Source organism: Numida meleagris, chromosome 7, assembly GCF_002078875.1.
Source record: "Numida meleagris isolate 19003 breed g44 Domestic line chromosome 7, NumMel1.0, whole genome shotgun sequence".
Classification (NCBI taxonomy): Eukaryota; Metazoa; Chordata; class Aves; order Galliformes; family Numididae; genus Numida; species Numida meleagris.
Genome location: NC_034415.1, coordinates 13,465,017 through 13,488,115, shown reverse-complemented (window position 1 = coordinate 13,488,115; position 23,099 = coordinate 13,465,017). Strand labels below are relative to the sequence as shown.

General features: G+C 39.3%; 1 protein-coding gene and 1 long non-coding RNA gene across 2 annotated transcripts in view; one reads left to right on the top strand and one right to left on the bottom strand.

Annotated features, from left to right (window-relative positions):
- SLC44A3 (solute carrier family 44 member 3) overlaps positions 1–21,811 on the top strand; it is a gene marked incomplete at its 5' end in the record, with an annotated part of 40,689 nt that extends 18,878 nt beyond the window's left edge. The window contains 6 exon segments of the mRNA XM_021405561.1: positions 5,931–6,087; positions 8,566–8,649; positions 17,976–18,113; positions 18,623–18,859; positions 20,669–20,761; positions 21,516–21,811. Of these exon segments, the coding sequence (XP_021261236.1) occupies positions 5,931–6,087; positions 8,566–8,649; positions 17,976–18,113; positions 18,623–18,859; positions 20,669–20,761; positions 21,516–21,521 (715 nt within the window).
- On the bottom strand, positions 4–15,181 carry LOC110402931. The gene is made up of 3 exons (XR_002441402.1): positions 10,586–15,181; positions 1,459–2,032; positions 4–318 (listed from the first exon to the last, which is right to left on the bottom strand). It is a non-coding gene; the product is annotated as an uncharacterized LOC110402931 (long non-coding RNA).

Here is a 23,099-nt window from a genome sequence, read left to right as displayed (position 1 = left end):
AGTACTGAATTGCCCCTTGGAGTTTGGGGAACTTACCAGCATTTGTTTTCGGTCTCTTTCTTGGCAAGGTAGTCTCAAATGGATTGCAGTTTATACCATTATCTTAGAATCCACTTTAATATGAAATAGTATTACTTGCTGCAAGATTTTGAGTAAGATTATAAAATGTGTATGCTATTAATATGACTCACCTCTACCTCTAAAGTTCTTGGGCCAAACTGAGCCTTGATACAAGCCACGAGAAAACTGCTGACTGAGGAAATTGCCATTCATAAGGCACGAGGCTGCATTTGACCCTGTTCCAGGAGACTGCATCATCTGCAAATGGAGAAGTAATACATAGCTCTGCAGTCATCTAATGTATTCATAGGCTGTTTGACTTCTTCCTAAGTGTTTGTCCCTGTTCTGGGTTTTCATTTGTTCTGACTGCATAAATGCCTGGTCTGCTCTGCTTTTTCTTTTCTGTGCAGATATTTCCAGTTAACTGTAAATGCTTTTACAGCACTGTTGGAAATTTAGAGATGTGTAAACAAACTTCCTTAAATTTTATACTACCCTGAAAGGTAAAGGTGGAGGTAATAAGGGAAAATCACCACTTATTGGGATTTATACCTGTTTTTATACATATGATATTCTAAAATGAAATTAGCCTGGTTTCATGCACTGGCGCAGTGCTACCCTCTCATTGTTGGGGGGAGACTTAAGTCTCACAATACATTGCTGGGCCTTTTTCACAATAGAGTCGTATCCAGAAAATGTGTTTTTTTTTGTAATTTATTTATGAGCTTTTTCATGCTCATTGCTCCGTTCCTCTATCCCCGGCAATGAGATATTCTGGTCTGTGAAAAGCTCTGGCATTTCAAGGGATTTCTTTGTTTTGTGCCAGAGGAAAATAATGATTATCTCGGTTTGTTGGAAAACTGCCCCAAGAAAGGTGACCTGAGGGTGGAGGGAGAGGGCCTAGGAAGCCTGGAGCTGCAGCTGCTGCCACCTGGCTGGCAGGGAGGCTGGGAAGGGAGCCTTTGGCTCCTCCAGAACTCAGGTGGCACGTTTCTGTTGGTGCTCTTCAGAATGTATTCCTGCACATTTCAGTTTCTGAGAAAAACCTCCTGCTGAAAGGTTTTCCAGTGGTCTCTTCTCCGCCCAGCAGAGACAGCAGCACAGGTCTTGCTTGCAGGAGTGCTCCAGCCATACCAGCAAAGCTGGAAGACATAGTAACAGCCAGAGGCCACTGTTTCAAGTGATATTTTGTCATCCCATTTAGCAATACAATGTAAAGCAGTGTTTAACACATGGATCAGGAGTGCTTCTGTGCAAGGATTATCTGCACAGCCAACAGCCAGGCCACTGAACTGGGGCTAGTAAGAGTGCAGACCAAACCTAAAATGCTCTCTTTCAAAAGGCTGGGGCACTATTATTTTACGTGATATGAAAGGACCAGAAAAGGGAGGAACTCACATTTCACGTGTCATCTCCTTTTTCCTGTTGAAGATCTGAACACCAGTAACCAGCGTGTCTGTGGTTCTGTGGGTAGCTGGCTGCTCTTTTCTTCTAAGCAAATTTATGTTCCTTAGGCTTTAGCAGTTGATTCAGCTTTGGCAGCTGAATGCTGAGGCAGTAAGTGTTCATTTAAAGTGCTTGCTTGAGAAAGCAGAGGAGAAAAGTGTTGCTACCTCTTACTGGACTGTGTGCTGCAGTGCATATTTGTACGATACGCTGTCTAAATCCCCAGGGTAAAGAAGCTGTCCATGTCTTCTTCATGCAGAGCGGGGAAGCAGCTCAAGGAGTTGTTGTGATGACTTCTGCTGCTCTGCCAGGGTCTTCTGCTTTGCAGCTATTTTCTGCTGCTGCGGGAACTGGCTGTAGAGTATACCCAATTGTACTGAAATCATTTTTGTATGGCGACTTCAAAGCCCTCTTCTTGTTTGCCAGGTAACACGTACTGAGTTGAGAGACCTGTACTTGGAAAAGGAAATGCCATTTTTCTGTGGTGTTGATCCCTCTTCCTGGTCTGTAGGCTGTCAGCGCAGATCTGCAAAGACACAGAGCAGGGAGAGAATAGTGAGAGGATGGTGAGCTACGAGAGCAGTCACAGCACTGAGGGCAGGGGTTATCTCAAACTGTTCCAGCAATTCTGAGCTTGTCTGCTATGTGTTTTTAATGTATTCCCTGGGGCAGCCCCATAAAGGCATGTCACAAGAGTTTGTTGATGATACCTCACATCGAGGCTTTCTGCTTGGGTTGTAAGCGCTGTGAGGAAATGACACGGCCTTTCCCTGTGGAAATCTCCTTCCACAGCATGCACAGCAATGTGCTGTGCAGCTAGCAGCTGCAGCAGAGCTGCTAGCAGGGAGAAGCAGGGTGGTTGTTTTAGTTTTACAGGTAACGTGTGTTTGACCTGCACTACCACTGCCAAAAATGGATTTTGCCTTCTTTTGTTTTAGATGAAACATGAATTTGTGAAATAATTAATTAATTCAGTAAAATAAAAAAGATTTATTTATTTAATGGTTACTTTTTATGACTTGTGAGAAGGGCTCAATCTAAAAAAAATCTTTGTTAGTACTGCTGTCTTATATGAGGGTTTATTTTCACCTTGGTGTACTTAGAGGTTATGCACGTGTTTGCCTTTTTTATGAGGTTTTTCCTCTCCTAGGGATTAAAGGAAGATGTTATGGTAACTTGACCTATGTCATGGTGATCACTGTCCTGTCCATGTTTGAGCTTATTCAGTAACTAATGCATGTGTGTCACTGCACAGTGTTGACTCTAAGAAAGTGAATAAGTGTTTGCAGAACTGGGGTTTTCAAAGTGACTCTGAGGTCGTCAGTACCACAGACTTCCCGTTGATTCGGTAAAGAGGTGAAATACATCTCCCAATAAGTCAGCAATCCAGCTTTATGGATTTGCACTGAAGTCATCGAGACATGAACTAGGACCAAATTTTTAGAAGATTCCTCGCTCCTTTTCAAATATCTGTAGTATTTGTGATCATCCTTTGCCCTACTGACATACTTGACCCAACTCATGTGAAGGGGCTCTTGGCATGTGTGTGGCTGGACCTATTCCTGTTTTTGAGTACAGGTAAAAGGGCAATTGCAGGTACAGTCTGTGATTTCAGTGTTAGCTTAATGATGTCTCTTCTATTACAGATCTTGTAATTTATTGTATTTGTTTAAAACTGAAATTTATATTAACTTGAAGAATATATGAGTCATTCCTTAAAGCTTTTGAAGTATTTTACACTAAATCTCTTTTTAAGCAGCCTTTGGAAAAAGATGAGACAGGATTGAAGAAAACTATAAGCACAGCTTTGAAAAAGATATGCTTAAAAAAATCCCAGTTTCTTCTTTCTTTCAAATATCCAAATCTTTTGGGTGTGTCCCGATTGCCTTTTTTCTTCACACACACAAAAAGTGGGTTTAAAATGGAAGCTGAGATGCATGTATGAACACTTGATTGAGGGTAGTTAGTTTTGAAAGATACCAAATATCACAGAGCTAATAAGAAAATAAAGACAAATGGCAGCACCGAAGAAATAAAATGTTTAAAATATTATGTAGTATTGAATACAGATTCACAGGATTTTGGAATAGTAGTGTTCAGTTTAAATCCCTTGGGATTTACATAAAATAGGAATACCAAAGAGGAAGATAAAGCTAATCAGTCTTGTAACCAGTTCTATCAGGCAGATTATCAGAGATGTTTTCTCCCAACATCTTGCATGCAGTTGAAGGCACCATCTACACTATGAAGTCTGCATAACCAGAATTCACTGAACAGTCCACAAAAACTTATGTATGTCTGATTGTATGTTTGTGCTAAAGTCATTTCAGATTGCAGCCATTTAATGTAAAAAGCTGGATGAAACTTCATCCTTGAGGTTCTTGAGTGTAGGTGGATGACTGAGCCAGACTTGAGCTTGATTAGAGTCACAGACATCACCTGTTGTTGCATTTAGCTAGCCACTTCCCTGTGCTTCCTTCCCTGAACATAGCTACAAGGAAAGCGTTCTTTTTCTATTCTGTGTGGAAGCAAAGCAAGAGATTTTGTCAGACACTGTTCTTGTGAGAATTCCTTTGCTAGGAAAAGGAGGTGTGGAAGAGCTTCAAAGTGTGTAGAAATGTTTCTAAACTAAACTTCAAATTCCGAGATTCTGCTCATTAATCAGACCTGTTAAAATACCAAAACATTTTTTCTCATTCTTCTTAGTAGCAAGTAAATTATTAACATGTGAGTAAACTTTGTCCTTTTTGTATTTCTCAACCTTGGTTAACTTTTAACTTGCAGAAATTTAATCTTTTATATTTTGAGATCTGACAGAGGCTGTTATAGGTAAGACAGTGTAAAAGGGAAAAGGAAACACTGTTAATATATGGATAGAATAACTCCTGTGTTTTGGGATGTGTGTGACTCCAACATGGAAACCTGATCACATTTTTTAATTAAAAAAAAAAAAAACAAAAAAAAATACCTATATATATGAAGTACAGAATTCCAGTATCCCTCAAGCAGTTCCCCTAGCAGTGAGAGCAAAAATAAAAAATGCAGCAACTGCTTTGCTGGAATTTCCTATTTAAAATAATGTGGTATATTCACATATTCAAATATAACTTTTCAGCTGTGAAGTAGTCAGTGTTCTGAACGCGCTGCAGTGATACCTTCAGGATTCTTGCAGAACTGTGACACCTCTCTTAAAGGAATGTACGTGAAGATTTAATAAAAATGTGTTTGTAGGTTTTAGCTTCAGCCAGTCACCCTCTCTTATCATTAGTTTCTCCTGCAAACTATTTATTTTTCAAGGTAATGAGCTTTGAAGGAATTGCTTATGAACACAGGACTTGTGCTGTCTGATTGTAACCACTGGATCTGCTGCCCGAGGAAATGTTATAGGGTTGGGCTTGTTGCATACGGTTGCCTTTCAGTAAGGTAGTTTATGACTATTAATCAGTGCTTTTCTTGAACCTTCTGACACATATTTTTTGATATTTAGCTAGTGTTAATTGAATTTTGAGCTTTTTTTTCTTATTTCAGCATTTGAAGAGGAGTGGGAGAATGGCTTTAAGTTCATTTCCTGTTCTTCCTTTAAATTCTTGAGAGCTGTGCCACACTGTTCTCTGTAAAGCTGAACCTTATAAAGGAAGCAGGAAAATAAAGCTTGTATTTGAGATTCATAAGCTAATTGTATGAGGTTATTATTTTGTCTTTCCATTTCAAATATGAGAGACACATCATTTCCCAAAAATGATAGAGGTTAGATTGCAATGGAATTACAAGGTTTTTCTGCCAAATCATAATTTTAAACACACAACATGAAATTTCTTTCTTGTGTGTTCCATTTTAAAACAAAACCTAGCCAGTGGGAGGAAAAAAGAAGGTATTAGTTATCTGAACAAGGTTTGAAACAGAATTTAGTCAAATTGCAGCAGTGAATGTAAACAGCAGATCTCAGTTTTGCATGAGAGACCTTGTCATGTTTTTTTTTCTGTTTTTAATTTTACCAGTAAAGCAGAAACAGCGGATTCATTCCTTCAGACTAAAATCTTGCAGAAACAAAGTCTAATAAAAGATTTTGGAGGATAACAGAAGTGACAGAAACTGGAGAGAGGTGTTGGAGGACATGTTCTCAGATGTTTGCTTCTGATATTTTCCATAGTAGGCTTTTCTAGATATTTTTCCATTACTGAGTACATCAGAATATTCATTGCTGAAGAGTTAAAGTAATCCAATAAAAGTTTTAAACTTGGCTGCTTTCCTTTGGACTAAGGTGGAAGTTCACATGAAGTCAGAAGGAGAACTGGAGTTGTTTTAATCTTGAAAGGGTGTACCAGCTTAGGTCTTTACTTTTCCAAATGCTGAAATGATACCATGAGTATCTTCTTAAATAACAGTTTCCAAAACAATTTTGAATTGTTTATTTTTCTTTCCAGAAACAAAAATAGCCCACCGCGTCATCCAGTCCTCTCCTCCATTTCAGTTCTTCTTTGCTATCATCTGGGAACTGTTGTAAAAGGCTCATTTTTAATCACCATACTGAGAATACCAAGAATTGTTCTCTTGTACCTTTATAATATCCTAAAGCAAAAGGTAAGTGTATTTCTGTAACACATAGAAATAGTAGTTAAAAGGTGATGTTCAGGAAAAGAAACGTGAAGAATATACTTGAATTTTGTATTTTATCCCCTTTTCTTCATGAAGAGAGCCTTTTTAAAGTGCTTCCCTTTTTTCTCTCTCAACTCAGATATTTTTAAGAGGAGAGAATACCTGCATTAAAAATATATATATATGTATTTTTTGTTTGTAAATGTTTTTATGACAGATAAATGAAAAATGCAGATTTGACGGAAGACTATTTAAATTTTTTGCATCAGAAATTTTTTAAAAAGTAAAGGTAAGTAAGAATTACATTGTTTAGTATAAAATACCTTTTTATAGGAAAGATTTTATCTGCCTTGTAATGTGTTTATAGAAGAAGATATGTGAAGAATGAACAACTCTGGAGATTTGTATAGAATCCAAATCGTATCTTTTACAGCATATAAAAATATATCTTGATTGTTGTGATTGTTGCTTACCTTTCTACCCTTCATGCATCTCTGCACCTCTTACCTTCTGCTGAAAACACACCAGTGCAGTTAGTTCTGGCACTTTGGCAAAGTTCTAGAAAGTGCTCTGGCAAAGAGAAAGACTGCACAGCTCTGATGTCAAAGGAAGATTTAGACAAAGATTTTAAATATAGGTGTTAGGATTCATTGGTTTTCCTCTAGAATACATGTCTTGGCCCTATAGAATGTTATCTATAGCTTTGACAGGATATTTACATCAAGCCGTTCTGGTGCCTCCAAGATGTGTGTAGGCATACCTTCAGAATGCGTAGATAAAAGCCCTTTGTAATAAGATGCTTGAGAGAAGTAGAGGTGTCTGAGTTTCCATCACTTGTGTATGAAAACCTTAGTTACAAAACCTGGTGATTTGAGTGAATTAAGAATTTTGTTTAAAGATGGTAGATGGATTGAGTTGTGCTAGAAGAAGACAAATTGCTTGCATTTAGAGGAAGCAGAAGAAGTGGACTTATTGGGCAGGAGTGTTTATAATCTGAATACTCGTAGAAGAAATACATTGTGAAGAAAGATTATTTTTGTCAGTAGTTGTGTGTTCTAAGCTCCTTTTGGCCCAGCTACCAAGAATCTGGCTAGGATATGACATGACCGATAACTGTTCCTGAAGAGGCCAGCTCATGTCCCTGTTGCACAGAAGAATCCACAACAAACTAACACGGCTCCTTCTCATGGCAGGAGGGATGGTCTGTGGCCACTTTCCTTAGCAGCTGTCTGCGTAGAGGGCAGGAGAGGTAGTACTGAAGTGTGGAAAACAGATGCTGCATTCTTCCAGATCTTCCAGACTTTGTTGCCTTTGCAAAAAAAACCTCTTGTTTTCTCAGAAGTCAGGGGTCTATGAACTTTGCAGGTGAATTTAGTGGTGTTTCCTACACAGCAGTCTTCAAACCAAATACCAAAAAAGTCCTTTGCTCTATTTCTAATAAACGGTACTTTGTGAGACAAATACAGCTGTAGTAAAATCGTCTCTCCAGCAAAGCATGGCAGGATTAAAGTATGTACAGTTACCATTCAAAGGAATTATCCTATGAATAAGAGGTCTGTGGGGGGAAAAAAAGTTGGGGGGTTCATGGTTTTACCACAGTAGCTGTGGGACACGAGGATTTCATACTGTAACTGGAAGATCTCTGCTTTCCAAAACAGAAGAACCTTCTGGTCTCTGAAAAAATAAGGTTAAAAAGACTCGAACATCACTGAACTGAATTTCTTTTTGCTGAGAAAAACAGCCATTTAAAACTGGAAGTCTACCAGGGCTACCTAGATGTCTCTATTGTCTCAGTTCTGAGCTCTTGGTAGAGGTGTGGGGGGTAGAGCAGACACTGAGCTTTTCTCCTCTGTTCTTGGCATGATATTAGTGTAGATCAGTGGTCTGTTCTAGGAAATATAAGCCTTTTCCTCCTGTCCTAAGACATACTGTATGCTTGGTTCAACACATGTGCATAAATCCTGCCTATTTTTTTTATGTTTGTCCATTAGCGTACCAGTCATTTCAGAACTGTGAAGGTTTTTTGATAAATGACAAAAAAAAGTTTTAAACAAACAAACAAAAAAATGAAAACAAACTGTCTTACTAATCACTGCTGAGTGCTGTAAGGGTTACTGACTTGCTTGCCTGTTTTTTTTATCCGTGCAGCTGTTAGCTCACCAAGCTGCTTACAGCACTTATTTTCTTTCCTGGCGAGGAATCTTCCATGCACAGGAAGAAAAAAAAAAAAGAAAAAAAAAACAAACAAAAAAAACCAAACAAACCCTAGACTCAGCTCATCAGTCATTAATACTGTAGGGTCTGAATTAAAAACAATTCCTGTAATCCAAAAGGAAGTATCTGCTGCGTAAGTGAATACTCTGTTGGAAGAGTCAGTCACCTGCAAAGCGCACCTTTCTAAAATGGCAGTTTTATTTGAATTTAATTCTGTGGTCAGTAACCAGACATTTCATTTTGTTGCAGGAAAGTGCATGTGCGAAGTGCCTGTTGAAGTGCTGTTTCTGCTGGTTGTGGTGCCAGGAAAGTTGCTTAAGATACTTCAACCAGGTACGCTCTGTCATCTATCACTCAGCCATTCGCATACCTATTCTATGAACTGTGTGTATGCTGGCTTCGTTTGGCATTACAAAGGCAACATGTGGTATATGCAAGCCAAAGCTACCTGCTGGCCACCTAAACAAACAAACAAAATCATCTAGTATTGGTAGAGGTTGTTTGTGATCTCCCTGATGTTTTGTGGCATGCAAGGTTGCTGACTGTGGCATTTAGAAAACTGGTTAATACAGCTTGAGATGACCCCTCACGGGGCTGCCTGCTATTTCTGAAGGTAAGAAGATGAACATCTTGTTGAGTTGTGCCAGGGAGACTACTGAAACATCCAGGTGGAAGGAAGCAATGAGGAAGTAAGAAACCCACCTGGAGATGTGTCCTTAAACTAGATACAGAATTTTTCACCTGAAAGTCCCTGCTTGGCTGATTTCCTTTATTGATATATCTGGGTATATAATCTATGATGAAAAAGCCAGATGATATAATATTCTCTGTATTTGAAAGACATCTTTGTTTTGTTAGCAGTTTTGTTTCAATAGTGTTTTTATTGGAAATTGATTTCTAACATGCAACAGTTTTTCACATATTTGATTCCTACTTTTTCCTTCCTGATCCTTTTCTCCAAATATATATATACTTTTCCCACCTCTATATACATCATTGTAAATAGCCACTTTTTCTCTTTATCAGTCCCCTTTTGTTATCTCTGATGGCTGTGGTATTATTAATGTGACAAGGAATCAGATGTTTGTGCTGATTCGTAACTCCCTATCTGCTGCTTTCTTTGTTCTCATTGCTGAGAACAGTAGTGCAGTAAACAAGATGATGCCAATAAAGGGTCTGACTTCTCATTCTAAAGTAGGTGCATAAATAAAACTTACTCCTGGACAACTATGAAGAGAACATTTTTCACGTAGTTCAACCTAGATTAGATATTTGTGCAGTAAAATCTCTGCTTCCAGCTGATGAATTTTCCAGACTTACATTTTTTAGGTAGATCTTATGGTCACTGAGTTGGTGGGGAATCTCAGAGTTCGTTTTGACTCCAGGCTTTCCATTTATAGTCACCCTTTCCCCTTGGCTTCCTGCCTTTCAAAGAGATAGCCAGCATCATGGCATTTACTTTCTCCAGCTGTTGTATGCAATGTGTTTGTTATGAGGAGAATTAATTACTGTAATGTACTTTCTTTTGTTTCAGAAAGTTGTATTGTAACTCTTGTTCCCTTAAAAGATTTCCTGTTTCCTAATCCATTGTAGGCAAATCTCTGCTTTTATACAAGTTGTGATTTTTAGCTTAATCACAATACTGTGTTTGCTGTTAGATAATTGTTTGAACATCTTTTTGGCAAAGGTGACTGCATTCTGTGTGCTGAAAATTGGGCAGTTTTGAAGACTAAAAGTGAGAGTATTTTTTAAGATTTTAAAATAAAATTTATCTGTATGAAGGGGTAATATTATTCTCAGGTTATAGTGTTTCATAGAGTAAGTGGTGGTTTTGTTTTTTCTATGAAGAATGTATTCGAGCCTATTTAAATATAGATATATGTATTGACTAAGAGTGAAAGTGTTCATTTCCAGAGGGCAAAAAACCAGTAACTGTAGCTTTAAGAAGCTTAACATATAGCTTGATTAACAGAAGGGGTGAACTCAAGAGCTCTCACTGAGGTCAACGAAAGCTTGAAATTTCGCATAGTTGTTGAACGGGGACTCGAGGGCAGGACTTTAGGGGCTTTTAAAAAATTGCTTGTACACATTTCTAACATCCTGAACATACTTTTAAGTTTAGAGTTTGATTTGGAGTTGAAATAATAGAAATTTAGAGCAGCTGTTACAAAAGCTGGTCCAAAGCTCAGTGCATGTATTAGCATTCCTTACTGTGCTTTTGCCTTTTATCCCACTATTACATTCTCCATTGTAATAAGCATATAATTACCTTGAAAGTTTTTTTCACTGTTGTTTTGCTTTAAGGAAAAAAGGAGCCTTCCTCTTCACTTCTGCAGTATTTTCCTCAACCTGTTGTTAGATTGCTTAGGTGATTTAAATTCTTTCTGCTCCTTCATTCACAAGTTTAATCAAGATTAAACAGAGCCCCTTGTTCCCCCTCTGGAAAACTTGCTGATGAGAAACAGGTGTTGGAGGAAGTAGCATTGGTGACAGTGTGTGAGCTTCTTTCTTCCCGTGCAGTATCGACCAAGTGCTGTGTTATGTTGTCAAAGGGACAGCATGCCATTTTTCAGGGGGGATGTAACACAAACTTTGATTGTTGAGTCTGAAGTCTCCAGGTTCAGCTAGGTTGTGTTCAGCTGCCTTGCAATTTAACTTGAACGGGGCTGAAGAGGTACCCGTTGTGATCTTCCCGTTGTGACAGACATTGCACTGGATGCTGACAGTTGCCATATTTCCAGTGGCGGTGGTTGCAGGAGGGGTAATGTAAACACAGCGTCTGTTCTGATTGCACTGTGGGTAATTACATTCTGCCTTCCTAATTTTCTTTCGGATTTGCAACTGGATCCTGTGCTAAACTGTAGTGTCAGGTTGCTATGTGCTGTTAAACAGTTCACTCCTTAAGCTGTTCCATTTCAGTCATGGGCAAAGTGATTCATGTGTGTGTATAATCCATTAGTAACAATTGTAAAGCACTCTGGGTTCTATCTGGATGAAAACTGCTTTGTGAATATAAAGTCATTATCCTTTCTTGACAGTTCTGTTTGCCAACACTTGTCAAAATTACCACAGGTTTTTCATCTTCTGGCTCTGATGGTTTCTCTGTGTTCCAGATAAACACATCCAATCATCTCGAGTAAAATCTGAGAGACTGAAATTTCTCTTCCATAAAAAGAGTATACTGTTTTCTTTATGTGGTTTGGGAGCTACAAGGTCTGTCTGTCTCCTGCTCTCTTAAATTGTTGTGGCAAAGTCTTAACTTCTGATACATCAAATTGGTCACTTTCTTTCTTCACAGCCTTGTTGCAATGATTTTTTTTTTCTTTTTAACAATATATCTATTTCAAGATAATTCTGCTTTTCTCTGTCTGCTTTGGGTTCATCTGCAGCCAGTTGGCAGGCAGCAGTTCCAAAGCGTAGCACATGGATTTCTGAAGGAGTTGCTGATCTGCATGTGGTTTCTCTGTTTTCTTCAGTCCGGTTACTTGCTGTGCAGCCTTCCGGGCCCTGTGGTAGCCATTACTGATGAACAGTAGTGTCAGCCTGCATTCGCTGGAACTGAGACCCGTCACTGATACTGAAAGCCAGCAAATGTCTAGTTTTAAAAAAAAAAAAAACACAACGCCAAAAGAAACAACCAGAAGTATGTCTGTCTAATGGTCAGATATCTGTGGCAGCTAGTTGCCTCTTAAATTTGGAAGGAAGCCTATCAGGAGGTTGTGTTTAAGTGCCTTCTGGAGAAATGACCTAGATAAAACCAAAATTCAGGCATGCTAATGTAAGTACAGTTCTTCTGTGCGCTGCCAAATACATTGTGCCTCGCCCCATCAAATACTTCTTTTTCCTCCCAAAAACAATACCTCATTTTAATATTACTGGCAAAATTTCTTCTAGGTATTAAGCTAAATTTTCAAACATCTTGAAAATACTGACTAAAATTGGCTAAAACATTCAGACTAAAATTGGCTAAAACATTCATCTTTGTGAAATCTTGTTTTAAATATGTTTGTTTTCCCTCTAGAAACTTTACATATGAGATAATGGGAGATAAATATTATAGGTCTTTACTTTCTCCATAGAGTGGCCCATGTGGGGGAAGTAGGTGGATAAGAATTACCTGTTTTTGCTTTGGTGCCTTATGTTGAAATGAAGCCCAGGTGCAGCAGTGAGATGCTGCAGGTGAGAACACCCTCCTAGGAGAAAGTTATGTTGATCATACCCACTGGGAGATAGCTATGGAGGGAGTACATGACAGAGTAGAAAACAAAGAAAGTTGAAAGACGTTTTTCAGCAAGTCCAAACTGCAAATGTAAGGTAGAATGTAAATAATGGAAAACTGGTCTTTTTTGACTGTTTGTGAAAATTCAGGAGGCTATTGTATGGTTTCTTATAGATGGTGATTAGCCTAAGAATAGCCTTTTCTATATTAGCTTTGTGTTTATTGGGGAAATGATGGAATAGAATATTCAAAGTGTGTTGGTCAAGCACAGGATGGTAGCCTTTAGCTAACATGGCTGCAGAAGTGTCAGATTCAGTCCTGGAGAAGGTGTGGGATTAAATAATTGCAGCAGAAAGAGGGATGAATGGCACTGTACAAGTTGCTGGTTACGTAGCCAGGCTCACTCATCTCACAAGGTGGGACTGGAATATACTGGTGTGTCTACTCTGACAAATAAAGGGTAAGGGCAAGCACATTTGCCATCTCTCATTGCACTGGGAAGAGAAACAGCAAGGAAGGGTAAAAGCCAAGACAAGATCGGCAGAATGAGTAGATGTAATCTATTCATCAGTAAATGTTGTCTGGAAATTGGAAGAAAGATCCTGAGGACCAGAGGGGCAATGGTCTGGAAAAGCTCCAAATGAAAGGGCTAGGAGAGGAAAAAGCCTTAAGTAACTTAAAGAGGGAGTTTTCCACTTAATTTAGGAAATCACGTAGCATGATAACCTGAAATAACCAGGGGCTGGGAATATCTGCTACAGGTTTTCATGTCTTCATTGCTTCAGTGGGGTCTCACAGGCCCATGTTGCTTTAACTTCCTTCTGCCATCTGAGAACCATGATACAGCAGTCTCAGTGGCTCACCAAGGGCCTGTACAGCAGCCACAGAAATGTCACTGCTGCTTGCTAGCAATAGATTTTGTTTTCTGAGGGGATTCCTATGGCAGCTGTGACATTTGCAGGCTGGGACATCTAAAAGCTCAGCTCGAGCTGCGTGGCATTATACTGGCTGTAGGTAGCCAGGGCAGCCCTCAAGACAGTTGGCAGCAACAAGAAGATTGGATCAGTCTGAAAATATCAGTAGAGCAGAAAAAGCTGAAATGGGATGTGAGACCAGCGTGTCTCCTGCCTCTTTTTTAAGAGGATTCTGTTGCTATGGCAATCCTGTCGTTCCCCAAGCTCATTTTATTAAAGAAAGCCCTAGAATGGAAGACTGAATTCAGCTGTTACACAAAGTAACAATTATTCTGAACAGTCAGGGAACTTAGGGCCAGTATCTGAGCCACAGGGCCTTTCTCATGAAACTGGAAGGTCAGTTTTTCCAAGACCCTTGACATTCTGTGTTGTGAAGCATAGAAGGATGTATTCTTTAAATAGTTTTTTTTACATAGTGTGGTATTTGGAAATATGTAAACATTCACATTCCTTATTTATTCATCCTGACACTGAGAAACCGGTGTCTAGTTCCCAGGCTGCAGGCCAGAAGGGGCTTCTGTTCTTCACAAAGTTGATGATACAGTACCAGCTTCCTGGTGCAAGGATGAGGGCTGTTATTAACTCATAGTCTCCCACGCTTGCTGATCCATGGTACACTGCCAGGGCTATTACCACTTACTTGTCTCTATGGGAGAGGCGACCACTGTAAAACATCAGTGCATTAAGCAGAATTTAGTTATATGACAGCTGTATTGGACCGGACTGAACCTCTGCCTAGGTTGGTGCTGCATCTCCAACAGTGAGTGGAGTGCAGAGATAAGAGTGTTTCCTTGTCCCCGGTGCTGTTTCTGAATGTGTTCCTGGCCTAGGAACTTCCTGAGCTGAGTGTAGTTCCTGTGTGTTTAATACCTCTCAGAGATTCCTTTTCTCTGAACTTTCCACCTCTCCCTTGAGCTCATGGGAATTACTAGCAGCTAGAGCATCCTTTGGCCAGGAGCTCACATCTGACAGACTGCAGTGAGAAGAGTTATCATCTTTTTCCAGATTTGGTTCCTGCTACTTTATATGGTCTCTGCACTCTGCTTAGTCCGTGTATTAGAAGAAACAATGAGCATCTAATCCCACCTACCCTCTCCATGTTTCTCATGCTTTTGTAGTCCTCTTACCGCATCCTCCTTCAGTCATCTCTTTTCCAGACAGCAGAGTCTGGTGTACTCAGTAGTTCCCCAGACAGAAGACATTCCATACCTTTTGGATCATTCCTGCTGCCCTTCTCTCAAACATTTCCGATTCCATTAAAGCTCTTGTGCTTGGGGAAAGAGAATACAACAGCAGGGAAAAAACAGCACATTTAAATAGTCTGTTTCTGAACGATAGCAGGCTCTTAACTGACAGTGCTCAGCCATCTTAGCCTTCAAAGCTATCATTTTTTTTGCAAAGCCATGAGTTGCTGCACATAGCCCACAATACAAGGGCTGCTCTGAAAGTAATGCCTCCTATGTTATTATGTTGGCCTATGATATGAGAGGCAGATGTTGGTATTATTGAAGTAGAGGTTGAACCTTCCCACCAATCTTCCATTACATGTTTCTGTATGACAGATGGCAGCAGAGGGGCACTCTGACAAAATGAGATCTGCCATGGAAGCACATATGAAGCAAAGGTGTGTCACTGAATTCCTCCATGTGGAAAAAATGGCACCCACTGACATTCATCGCCACTTGCTGAACGTTTATGGAGACCACACAGTGGATGTGAGCACAGTGAGGCAGTGGGTCGTGCATTTCATTTCAGCAGTGGCGACAGTGACCGTGGGTTACCTCCACTGGTGCAGATTGTTAGGAGCATGGCATGCAGGTTCTTGTTCATCACTGGTGAAAATCGATAGCTAATGGTGGTGACTGTGTGGAAAAGTAGTTTTGTAGCTGAGAATTTACTCTATCAGTTAGTGTTGTTGTGCTCTGTATATATGTTGTAATTTTCTTGGAAATAAATAGGATGCATTACTTTTGGAGCAGCCTACGTTGAAAATAAATGGGGCATATAAACTTCTTAGTCCAAATTCCAAAATGATTTGCAAATACTGGGACTAGCTTATGCATGTTAGTTATTTCTTGATGGGTAAGAATGAGAAATCATTTCTGCTGATTGCTGTGCAACTCTGAGTTTGTAATGAAAATGTATTTTTCCCTCAAAGGCAGAGGTCACTTGACTGAATTTTCATCTTTTACTAGTAACATTCTTATTTTGCCCATGCCAGTAACTAGTTTTGCAGCCTTCTGGTACTTCCTTCATTTCTGTGTGTCTTTTGTAATGCAGGCTTACTGCCTGCTTGGGTGTTGGGGGTGATTGAGACGTGTATGATTTGTTGAGGTGGTAATTGTCTTAAATGCCATTTCTTGTTACCTGGTTTGTAAATCACAAATGCCTGTGCAGGCGGTATTCAGTCTCCAACATAGTTTTCCAGTTTTTCCAAGATAACCGTTCTAGTTAATAAATATCAAAAATTCTTTTCGTTGCACATTCCTCAGATACCAAAGTGGCTAATTCCAGAACGCAAACAAGTAGTTATTTATTTAAAGTTTGGAAGCAGTGTTTGTACAAGTGCACATGCATTCTTAGCATTCCTTTTTAATTTTTTAAATGTCACTTATTTTTCTATTCATAATGAACACAGAGTTAGTTAATTGGCAGTGTGCATGCTAAACTCACCAGATCAGGATCTGCTTTGTGAATTCAGTTCTTATGGGACAGAAACAAACCTACAAAAACCATTTTTCCATTTTGTGTCTTGATTTCCTGTCTGTTAATGGAGATGCTGCAATAGACTTAACTCACGATGTGTTATAGGTCTGTCCATGCTTGAAAAATGCAGGGACAGCTGCAGACAGAAGATGGAGAGGGGAGCAGTATCAGTGTAAATGGAAGTTAGTGCATTTTTTCATGTTTAGGAAAGAATTGAATTTGCTTGTTTTAACAGATTTTTATGCAAATACTTGTTTCTGTAGAGTTCAGGGGAATCTTTGTTTTTGTTTTTGTTTTTTTTTCTCTTGGAGTAGGTAAAAAAAAAAAACCATGGTTCTTATTTGCACTATTTCCGTCTATGGAGGCACTAGCTGCCATCCCAGTACAATGTTTACAGGATGTCATTATTCAATATACTCTTTGTTTGGCTTAATAATCAGAGGGAAAAAAAAATCCTTTGTTACATATAAAATAAATAATGTTCAAAATGAAGATACAAAGCATCCATGTGTTTACTTTCTTTCTTTCTCTGTAATATTTTAAGGTACAGTAACGTCAGTATAGCTTTGCTACAGTACAGAGTATTACGGGGTAAAAGCGGACCCTGCAGAAATAATTTTCTCTGCCTTGAGATATCTGAAGCTATTCTACATTTTGATTTATAAGTAAGAAAAAAGATTTTTTTGAACGGAAATTGTTTTGCAGTAGGCCAATATAATTCTCTTTCATCAGACCATTTCTTTCCACTGTCAGTTGAAGCAAAAAATAATCAAAGACTTCGGTACATGTCAGAGTATATAAATTCCCTCAGAACCATAATTCCGTGCACACTGTGGTTCTTAATGACTGTAACTATTCTTTTGTGACATAGTACACCTTCTAATACTTTGAGAAAACTATTCCTAAAACTCGCTGGTGAAGTCCAGCAAACTTATTGGGTGTCTCAAGTGCTGTTTTTCCTAGCTCATAATTTTTGATTCTGTTTCAAACCCTCATTGATGAGTTCTGTAAATGGGACAGATATGTCATGTTATTCAGAACAGGTGTTAAAATAATACAAGATGGTCACCCCCCATCTTGGCAAGATTCCTTGTAAAATTCCCCATACTGAAAAATGGTGAGTGCCCCCACAGTCTGCTGTAATTGTTATTTTTTGTGATAGAAGACTCACCCAGCTAGTCCACAGTCCTTCAACTGTTCTTTTACAGTCACTGTCACAATTCTTTTCATCGCTCATGGAAAGATTGTATTTTACGGCTATGGCCATAAGCTTGAATTTCAGTAGTGTGTGGATAGTCTAAAAAGGTCGTGTTTTTAATCAACTTTTAAGTAACTTGCTAACTACATATCTAGACTGTTCCACTTACGTAGGCTGCCAGCAGTCTTGGGCACAGATTCATAGAAAAGAAATAAGCTGAGATAGCATGACTTCTGATAAGTGTTTTGTGGTAACTGCCATTTTTTATGAACAAAAATTAGGGTAGAAAACTTTGGTGTTTTTAAATAGATTGGTTAAAGGTAGGCTTAGAAACTATTTATGTTCTAGCATTTGCTAATGGTGGAAATGATGTAGAAAAACAATTTGAAGTTAGAACATAGTTATTGTAGTCACTTGAAATAAAATTGTCATTATTCAGAATAACTCTTTGTATTCATAACGTCAGTATTTTGAAATCATGTTTCAGACTTTTAATTTTGTTGAAGTAAAGCCTAGATTAAAAGCATCTTTCTTCTCATTGCTCTGTCTTCTCTCATTTCAGCATGTGTACACAACTACTGCCATAAATGGGACAAATTTCTGTACTTCAGCAAAGGATGCTGTTTTCATTCTGGCAAAGAGTTCTGCTGAACTTGCATCTGTTAGCTATTTTGGAGATTTTGTCATATTTCTAGGAAAGGTAAGAGTGAGGAAAGAGCTCTTCCGTAAGAATGAAGTGAAAAATCAGGGTCTCATTCTATTTCTGTATACTGAAAGTAAGGTTTGTTTTTGTTGAACTCAGTGTTGTTGATGCTCAAAACTGAGTGTGGGAAAGAAAGTAACATTTTAGGAACTTAATCCTTTTTATAGCCTTTACCATGACTTGTGTGTTTTACAGTAGCGTCCTTGGCATCACTCTTGCAGTTCCTATTACACAGAGCCTTCGGTAAATACACAGTAAAAGGTTGCCTATGCCCTACAAAATAGGCACACTGAATTGAATACGAAGTGTGACAACTACATGAAGCCAGAACCTGCATAGCCATCTCCCAGATGGGAGGTACTGTTAAAATACCAGCTGTAATTTGCCAGTTGGTTTTGGTAGCTCTTTTTTGTGTGTTTTTTTTTCTTGTTTATTTGTTATGTTTTTCCGAAAAACATTACTGTGTGATTAACAAGGCTGTATTTGTTTCTCGATGCCCCTTACAGGTTTTTGTTGTATGTTTTACTGTTTTTGGAGGATTGATGGCATTTAACTATCATCGGGAGCTGCAAGCTTGGGTAGTTCCTCTGTTGCTGGTTGGATTTTTTGCCTACCTGATGTCCCACAGCTTTCTGTCTGTGTTTGAAGTGACACTGGATACTATGTTCCTTTGCTTTGCTATTGATATGGAAACAAATGATGGATCTGCAGAGAAGCCGTACTTTGTGGACCAGGAACTGCTGGTAAACTCCAGTGATAATGGCAAAGATACTTGCTCTATTCTAAGCTTTTGGGGAGTTTGTCTTTCCCCAAGGCCTAGTAATCTGAATCCTCATCCCATACTATTGCCTTTCCAACACCTTAGATCAGGATGGACTCAGGGATGCAAATTATATATGAATGTATAAACGTAAGTAAATGAACTCCCAGCGGTCCCTCTGTGCTAGCCATGGTCTGCTGCCTTCTTTTAGATCATACTCTATAGGTAATGGCTGACTTTTTAGGGCTTAGTAAATATACATCCAGTTTATTGTTAGTACTTTAAATATATGAGTAGCTGAGCTAGCTGCCAAGTCTGACCCACAGCGCCCCCAAGAGGGGGTATTCACATCTGTTGTGATTTTCTGTACAGCAAGGAGCAAAAATAAAGGAGCTTGTTGCCAGCAGCAGGTCAGGCATCCATCTACATCCTATGGATGCTGTAGTTTTGAATAAACTTCATTCGATCTTGAGTTGTTCTGCTTCATCCATGTACAGATTCTTATGCCAAAATACCAAACTGGGTCTCTTGATTACATCCTTCTCCTGTAGCCTGGTTGTTCTGCCTCTTAGCCTGATAATTAATTGTGTTGTATTACCAGCTTTCCACAGAGAATCATTGTGTAGCTAATAGTGATGAAGAGCTTTAGTTAACAGCTGTATCTGAAAAATTTGAACATACACATGCCATTATTTTCATATGAAGAAAACGTTAGAAGATACAGAATTTTTTTCCTTTTATACTGTTTTGGCAGTTCTGTCTTTTTCTTCATGAACCATGTGACAGAATCTTGGTGATTCATAAAAAATTCCACAGCCAGAACAGCTCATATGATGTGAGTCTTCTGGATGGATTTCTTCAGAAAGGCACCAGAACTGTTAGGTGTTTTATTTGTTTTTTTTGTTTTTAATGCTGCTCTTAGATTCCTGTGATGTTCCTAGATTTTTGTTAAAAACAGAAAGGAATAAAAAGGCAGCCTCAAGATAGGCTTAACCCTTTTTACAGAGGAAAGCAGATAGGTATTTGGCCTTGATTCAGAATAGTACTTAAGCAAATGTCCTGAATAGGAATATCTTACTTAATGGAAAACTCTGAAGCCTTGACCTTTGTTCTTCTTCCCTTTCTTTTGCCAAATGCTAGAATACTTCTTGAGCCAATTCTCCTTCATGAAAAAAACAGAGGCCTTCCTTTCTCAGCTTCCAAACTTTTTGCCAGTTTTTCTTTAACCCTGGTCTTAATTCCCTGTAGTTAGCCATAACCTAGAGTCTGGGGTGAGGAGAGGACTTCCCACAGGGCCGAGCAGCCTTCCCAGCAGGGAAGCCAATATATATAGCCTTGTATGGAAAAGCTGGGGGCAGCTCATCCAAACTCCTCCTCATTGCATAATTAAGAGCACGTTGCTCACATAGCCCAGAACTTGGAGTTTCCCAACACATGAAGGTATTGACATGCGACATCTGTGTTTCAGTTGGGTGATAAACATCTGCGGATGGAAGGGAGGCTCTCTGATGGTGGGTGGAGAGCTGGGGAGTGATTTCATACAGCCAAAGAGTCCCTGTTGCTGTGGCAGGAGAAGTAGTGGGGATTCTTGATTTGTTCTCCTCAGCTGCTTTCGTCACCCTTGCTGCCCCTGCAGTCCCTCCCAGTATCACTGTGTCATCCAGCTAGTTGCATAGCCCCAGGTTAATTATCTTCCTTTACAAGGTGATTGTTTTTTTTTTTTTTAATAATTATTATTTTTTAAATAATAGTTTGAATTCCCAAATGATCTCACCCTGCTTTCTGTTTGTAGGTGTTTGTGAATCAGAATAACAAGTTTACAGACAGGCAAAAACACAGAAGCATGAGACAGGACAGTGAAGATGGGACAGAGCTCCAACCTATGGTGAGGCAGGAGTGTGGGATGGGAACATACTGTATCCATCTCCCATTTTTCCTTCTATTACTTTCCCTCCTCAGGAAACCCTCTGCTGGTACATAATGGATCAAACGTTTGTACTCATCTGTCTTTCATTCCCCAGTGTGCCCAGCAAAGGATGAGAAAGATGAGACAACTGTAAGGGGGTGGGAGAGCAATGCTGTTTGGGTAGTCCTTCATGTGTCTGCTGTAGGACAACTCAGAACAGCAGCAGGCTGCTTGATTTCATGCTAGAACTGCTCAAGTTCCAGAACTCTAATATTAGAGACATTCCCCTCCCACCCTCCCTTTTCTAGTAATGTCTATATTTGTTTCCTCTGTTTTATGTTGAGGTAAAAATAGTCAGATGCTAGAAGGGAGCGTTGCCCTTCCTCCAGGCTTGGGAAAGTCCTGAGAGTAAAGTTCACTGACATCTGAGATGCTGCAAATTGCCCAAGCCGAGGAATTGCCCCAGCAAGTTCAGAATTTGGGGTGATTTCAGCCCCTCAATGCTACAGTAAGGGATAGCTGTGCTTATTCTTCTTCTTGTTTGGGTCTGTTCTTGCATTCTTTAGTAATACTTTGCCAAGGACAGAAACTGGGGAGCTTCTGTTCCCTAAGAGAGGATTGAAGATGTCAGACACAAAAGAACCATAATTATTCTCCCAGTTTACTTTTACAGACATATAAATGCAGTAACAGGACTACACATTACTTAACTACTTTTTTTCTCTCTTTGTAGACTTGAATATGAAATGCATTGGGTAGTACTAAGGCAGACCAGCAAGAGCAGAAACAGTTGCAGAAAAGAAGTGAAGGCTACCAGTAATGCAGGACAAATTAACAGTTCTGTAAATCTCTGCTGTACCCTCTGCACTGGTAAAATGACAACCTGTTTGCATGAAGAATGCATTTTGTATCAGCACACCTGATTTTTCTTAATAGTGTTGTTACAACAATGTATGAAAGTTGTTAATAAACAAATTCTTTGTAAGTTTCTATGCCATCTAACTTAAAAATACAGAATTTATAGGGTCACAGAGCTGTTCTTTTTATCTTTGTGGCATGTCATTTAACATGGATTTATTTTTAAATTTTGTACATGGACTGTGTTTATAAAACAATTCTATGAAGTCCACCTTGTTCTGGTCAGGGGGATAGTGTTAGATTTTATTCAGTTGAACACGATTGTATTCTTTCTTTTAAAGTTCCTTCAACTGTTTGTTTGAAGAGAGGTTTGAGGTAGGAAAATTATTTGAACCAGGGATTTCAGTGTAGTACACATCAGTGTAGGAAGTAAGACACTACTGCAGGTAAGTGACTCATAAATGGTCCGTAATGGTCTCGTAACAGGGACTGCAGAATAGCTTGCTAAACCTTTGATTAGTCACAGCTTGCAAGTGATATACAGAAAAGCAAAGCTCATTGGTGGTCTGAATGCCAGAAGTTTTCATCTGGATACTTTGTCTGATCTGCTGCTGAAAAGAGACCTGTTACCTGCCAGGGGATGCTCAGAAATACTTGCTTCTGATTCCTCTAATAGGAGCCACTTCAACAAGTCAAAGGGTAAGGGATAGATGATGAGAAGGGAAAAGAAAGATTAATTACTTTCTGGCTGGCAGGTGAAGTTGGATGGGGCCCTGGGCAATCTGATCTAGTACTGTGATTCTGTTCACTGCAGTTATTGATTCAGTATCACTGCCTTCAGTGCAGCTGCTGGGTGGAGGAAGGACTTGTAGATGCTTACTAAGTCTGTTTTGCTTTTTAAAGAAGGAAATTAATGAATTTCCCAGTTAAACTGTATTTGAGTGTGTTTCATTTAAGCAATGCTGTGGTCAAAAAGTTACAGCTGTGACAATCTCATGTTTTCAGTCAGTTTCAGAGAACAGTTCAGAATGCATACCTTTTAACTAAATTAGTCCTTTTAACTAAAATAGCTTTCAGGTGTGAGACAGGACTCTCTAATCATACACATTCTGCTAGTAATTATGTTAACAGCCTCCAAGTGTAGCATTCCTGTGTGGCACAAATCCTCACCTGAGTTAGAAGGATAAATTACCCTTACAGAAGCTGGTGTCATTTGGTGCTCGTAGCTGTTGTGATCCCCTGTAGGATACCAAAGTCAGGCAACTAAAGCATGCTGGAAGTAGCTGGAGAGGCTGGAGGCCATTAGGCAGAGCTCCTGTGAATGCCATTAGTACTACTGATAATTGTCCAAGCCACTTTAGGTATTTACAATATCTGCCCTGCAGAGCAGTCCAATAGTGTGTGGAATCCTGGACTGAAGGATGCAGTTTCTTGCAGCTACAGGTGACTGGATTCAGAG